Source organism: Bactrocera dorsalis, chromosome 2 (genome assembly GCF_023373825.1).
Source record: "Bactrocera dorsalis isolate Fly_Bdor chromosome 2, ASM2337382v1, whole genome shotgun sequence".
Lineage (NCBI taxonomy): Eukaryota > Metazoa > Arthropoda > Insecta > Diptera > Tephritidae > Bactrocera > Bactrocera dorsalis.
The window spans coordinates 18,059,976-18,065,868 of record NC_064304.1 but is presented as its reverse complement, the minus strand read 5'-3'; the positions used below and the strand labels follow the sequence as shown (position 1 = coordinate 18,065,868).

The 5,893-nt window shown below is 39.7% G+C and overlaps 1 protein-coding gene across 1 annotated transcript; it reads left to right on the top strand.

The window, feature by feature from the left end:
• The first annotated feature begins 1,058 nt into the window (after positions 1-1,058).
• Positions 1,059-5,416, top strand: LOC105225752 (putative gustatory receptor 93c). The gene is made up of 2 exons (XM_011204359.2): positions 1,059-2,135; positions 4,209-5,416. The coding sequence occupies exons 1-2, from the start codon at positions 1,059-1,061 to the stop codon at positions 4,365-4,367; spliced, it is 1,236 nt and encodes a 411-aa protein (XP_011202661.2). The 3' UTR covers positions 4,368-5,416.
• The last annotated feature ends 477 nt before the right edge of the window (positions 5,417-5,893 follow it).

Genomic DNA, 5,893 nt, shown 5'->3' with positions numbered 1-5,893 from the left:
TTAAAAATTGTTTTCACTCATCTTTTCGATACTCCAACGATGCCAGTAAGATCGCTGACTGTTAATCGTCGATTCCCAAGTACCACTTCCATTATTTTGTTGATCATAAGTTGATGTTGATGACAGTCCTGCACGTGGTTCGTCGTCAACGAGTTCTCGACTCTCTTTGAATAATTTGTATTAATCAAAACAATAAATACCTTTGCGACGAAAAATTTTCACTGGAGTTTTCCAACATTCTGAAACGTTCAGAAAAATTTAATGGAACTTCTTTGGTAAATAATTTCACTCATTGTAAAAATCGCCGAAAGAATTTTATGTACTTCAGAAAGACAAGACACTAATGACTAATTTTAACGTGACATTTGGCATAGATGTCACTGACGACCATACCAAACTAGAAAAAAATATTTCGACGAATGGATTTTTGCGCAAAATTTCAATTAAAAAGTCTTACTATTTATTGCTTACAGTAATATATTTGTCTTACTTCGTTAACAATATAAAAATATGTAATATAAAAAATGTACCTAAAGTAAATTACTTCCAAGCTATTAAAAGCTCAGAAATGTGTCTGGGTTTTTAAGAACTATTACTCTAACTGTAAGTAAAATCTCCCTCCGGGACCCTTTATGCTTCACTATTTCTCCATCAATCGCGAAAATACCTCTGCCTGTTGCTGCAGTGAAAAGGTTAATGATTTAAGTCACATGTGGTATGTATGTATGTACCTAGTATTCGTGTGACGTCATAACACAAACACTTTAGCTTCATATTATTAGCTAATGAGTTTCTGTTTTCATTCATATAAAAATCATTGAATAAACAAGTTAAATGGTTTTTGTGATACACAAATAATGCAAGTGGCATACAAACAAACACATTGTTGTTGGCTAAGCACAGTTATAAGAAAACATTTGTTTTTGTATGTATTTATTTGATTATGTCATTTAATATGAAAGAGCTAGGAGCGTTAACACTTTTTCTTTCCTTATAAACTAGACATTACCAATTGTAACATAGCTGGAGTCACAACTAAAATTTACCGTTAAGGCAATATGGCCATTAATTGGAGAGCGGCAATAGTAAAGGTGATGTTGCTAGCATTTTTCCAGTTCGCGCAATTTTGTGGCGTCTTCAGCTTTACTTATCGCAAAACGCCAAAGCCTGAAACGAATCAACAAACATTCGACTTATTAACCCGCACGAATGACGTAAAATACACCGTTAAGCAATGCGTGTTGTGCAAATGGTTTTTTGGCATAGTGCGAATGATGGGAGCCATCATCTATATTTATGGCACACTCATGATGTGGTACACCAATGATCCGTTCTACAATCTCATCACATTCCTGCAGACCAATCTGATGGCTACCGGTTCCGTTGTCATGAGCATTTGCTTGCTGCGATCGGGCAAAAAGTTCGTCTGTATCATAAATAGCTTCTTCGGGTTATTCCGACGGGTGCAATGTTTGACACCACATCGTCAAGTAATGGGCGTGCATCAGTTGATATTCCTGCTAATCATAGTTATATGTGTTGGGAATTCTGCATTTGGCTTTCTCTTAATCTTAAAATACACGGACTGGCGAGAGTTGGCTGTGGTTACGTCAAAACTCTACCTCGAAACTGGCCTAGTTGTTAGCTTGCACATAGCAAGTATCGGTTATATGTGTATTGGTGCACTCTACAATTGTGTGAATCGTTATATGCGCGAGGATCTCTTACCGAGAGCTAGATGTTTGGATCATGTGCTAAGACGTAAGAAAACTTATCGTCTGCCACGTTATACGCGCAAGCTCATACGTTTGACCAGAGAACTGAATAACTGTGCCAGGATTTATAATGATATTTACAATCTGGCAACGACTTTTCATCAAAGTATTCGTTATCAAATACTATTTGCTCTATTATTCCAATTTAGCTTGCTTACGACGGTCATTTACAGCATTCTGTATATGTATACGGTGATCACAGCTATCCAGTGGGACGCGGTGTTTTTTTGCCTACTTATTATCATCGAAGTTCTCATCATGATTTTGTCGGCATACTCAGCGGTTCAGGATGGAATTGCGGCTAATAAATTAAGCTTGGATACGGTGTATATGGGCGGCGATACGGAATGGAATCGAAGTGTAAGTAGATAAATGAGATTTCCTGATGCTTAAAATAATTTCATAGAAAATATTGTAAACTAAGCAGATAGGCTATTGGGTCTATAACAATCTTCGTGTGGTGTGCCAAAATATTGATTATTTTTAGTCTTCCTCTTCTTTACTGGCGTAGACACAGCTTACGCGGTTATAACCGAGTTTACCACAGCGCGCCAGTCGTTTCATATTTTTGCTATTTGGCGCCAATTCGAGATACTAAGTGCAACGTCCGGTGTGTTTTACGTGGGTACCTGCTGACGACAACCTTACTCCACGGCGCTCAAAAGCACAGCGGATCAAATCAATGCGTTGATCAGCGCCCTGAGAATGCTAAGCATTTTCAGTACCAATTGGCAGTGTGGAATGGACACACTAACCACCTTGGTAGGGTTCGAGGCCCATCTAAAACCTCTGCCGTGCTTTGGGTCCGGCACCCGGTTGCAATGCAACTCCACATTCAACTGACAAAGTCAGTTCTTCCCGCGATTTGGGTTTCAACCACAACCACCACGATACTCCCCGAGGGGCCAGTCCGCATGAGCAGGTTGGAGTTACCTCCAAGGGCTCCTGCTCCCCGTGGTACCAGAATTAAGTCTCCGGTCAGACTTCGTAGCCGAAACTACTACCAGTTGAGCTTCCATACTGCTCCGGACTGGTGGCCAGCAAAGAAGGTGAGGTTGGACCCCACTAACACATAAAATACCCCCAACGCAAACACCTAACACTCATACAAAACTAAAACCCTAATTTCCAGCTAACCGCCTTCGCCGCTTAAATAACTCACGCGCAAACAACCCTAACTGTTCGGTATTCCGACTAGTGGAGATCACACCACTAACATCTAATCGTCCATCAGTCCAGCTAATCCCCATACCACCCAGATCCCTAATGTCCGAGTAGATACTAAGTGCAGCCAGGTTCTTCCCTACTTAATATCTCTAACGGAGTGGAGGTCTTCCTCTGTTTCCACCGGCTTTAATCCTGGAGTATTGGAACGCCACCTGCTGAAACTCATCAAATTAAAGCAAGCGATTACCGAAGAATGCCCGAAATTCGCTACTGGATATGTGAAAATAATTTTCCAACGCTCGTCCCCACTTTTCAAGACCAGGAGGGAGGAGGTTTCTTCTTAGACCTTAGATTGATAGACGAGGAATGCACCGCGGCATTAAGATCTCCTAAATCACAAAGGCTCATCTAGCTCCAGCATATTTTATAAATTTCAATATACTAGGTAAAAACATGAATCCAAGGCTCATCAACCTGCGTCTGCAGATTGCAATTTACGCAAGAAGCTAGGTCCATGTTATGTAAGAGCTTCTTGAGCTTACAGTTGCCAGGATAGAATGCGACACGTAGTCTGAATTTGTCTCCTACGGAGATTGATTACATATTTAAATCTGCTGAGGTTGTACCCTCATTAACAAATTGGCATGGCGCATACCTTGAAGTTGTTGTCAATACCTCTACCTGCCCACTAAATCTTCCTTCACCGCGGTGGGACCTCATACTGTAAAGGCTTCAGGTTCGATCATGTTAGTAGATGCTGCGAAGCGGGCCAGTTTATTCTTGGCTATAGTTTTGTGACCGGACATCCATTTGAGGTGCACTCGGTTACGTTCCGCTAGGCTATTCAGCCATTCTCTACACTCCTGCACCTTCACGATTTGATCTCGTAGGCAGAATAGCGTTAAGTGCCGAGACCTTGCCCCTATTGACCAACGGTCGATGTAGACCACCCCTAATGGCATACGATTCACAACAGGCTACAAAAATTGTTTTTATTCACTATTGACCACCAAGCCGACGCAGGATTTTTTGGATGGAAGCAACAAATTGTCAGAAAGAATGGGAAATATTATAGCTTCAAATGGACAATACCATAAACTCCAAGCATTAAAATTTTGGAAAAAATCGCACGAATGTAGTTGCAGTCCCAATATATTCTATCAAAATTCAGAGACTTAATATTTTGCTTTAAACTGCCGATATTTTAAGTGATTTATTACCATTATGCTTCAACGTTTCTTATGCACTCTAAAATATTTTTTTTAGGTTGAGATATTCATCAATCGCATGAATCTATATGAATTCAAACCGAATGTCTTGGGATTTTTCGACATTTCCAGTGATATTTTGGTAATGTTTCTCTCGGCTTCCGTTACCTATTTAACCTATATACTTCAAAATACAAAACTAAGTCAAAAACTATAAATATTGACGCGCGTACCGGCAACCATGCGGAGCCATTTGCGGTACCATTGCGGTTATATGGTTATGGTATGGCAATATTCCGTGCGAAACACAAAAAAGAACACAGGGGTCCACAACACGCGCACCTATGAAAATATCTGAATGTATAATTACAACAATCGTATCAATGCATATCACCGGCACATACTACATTGGGATGTGATTTCAACCCCCGAGTCAAGTAGCATAATCACCTGGCGAAACCGTCAACTCACATTCCCTTTCTATAATATTTGCGAGCGGCACAAGGTCCACCTGTCTCGCCGGCTGCGGCGTCTCCGTTCGTGTGACTTACTTGCATGCGAGGAAAACGTTAAACCACATATTTTTAATATATAATCAACTGCACACACACACACATACATATATGTTTATGCACATGCAACAGCAATAATAATTCAACGCTTTTGCAATCCTAGTCGCGAGCATGGTGCACCATGGAAAGTTAGTTGAATTGCGGTACGCGTCCGTGTCGTGTCCAAAAATTGCGGTTAATAGAGCGGTCCGTTGCCTACATCTGTGCCACATTAACGTGCAACCTACGTAAAAGCCGTGACGCCGGCTGTGTCTGTGAAAATCCGATGGGAAACAGTTGAGACACGTTGCACAATTTCATGCAACATACCAGTGGTTTTTTATGTTCATACATACATACATATATACAAATAAATATTCACATATTTACAAATGCAGACATATATAGCAATTGTCATGATAGTTACTTGCCACAAATTGCATGTGGACCAACGTCTTGCCGTTAGATTGTACATTACTTGAAAATATTTAAACACCTAATTTTTTGTAGTTTCAATAAAACTTTGTACATGTAATAGTATATGTATTTATTTGTGCATGTGTGTGTATCTGTAAGCAGGTGAAGTTCCAGCGCATGCAATGGCTTGCGGCAAACAACCGTTTCTTCTCATAATTACTGAATTTGGTCAAAGTTTTAATTATTTAATGCAACAATAACAATAGTGTAAAGATGCAATATAATATTACATGTATGTACGTACCATACATGTATATGTGTCGTATGAATGTTTTTTTTATCGAAGATAATGCATGTAATAAAGCTTTCTTAAATTGATTTGTACTGGAATTGTATATCTTGCGGATTTTTCAGTTTCGAAAACAGAAGAAAGTCGCAGAGAACTAAATATCGTGAATTTAATGGCTAAGCGAAGCCTCTCGTTTAGTGTTTGGCCAAAAATTCAGGCACAATCACGCTAGAATTTATTGGGAGTTCAGGCATTGTCTGGAATTGACATGTTTCATACCCAAAACATTATCCAAAATGTGTTGAATCGATCCATTAGAGTTGTTGAGATCCTCTGCTGTCTCTCTGATGTCAACACGATAATTTTCTTCTGTTCTTTAGCTTTTACGGTAACAGAGGATAACAGAGGTGAGAGGGACGACTATCATGAGGCAAGTTTTTGATGACTTGACGATCTTCAATGAATATTCTATTAAGTATCTTTTGT

What these genes read in the sequence shown, in the direction of transcription:
- LOC105225752 (XM_011204359.2), top strand. Translation starts at nt 1,059, where the DNA reads ATGGCCATTAATTGGAGAGCGGCAATAGTAAAGGTGATGTTGCTAGCA. An exon ending in ATACGGAATGGAATCGAAGT is followed by an intron (nt 2,136 to 4,208) that starts GTAAGTAGATAA and finishes TATTTTTTTTAG; the next exon opens with GTTGAGATATTCATCAATCG.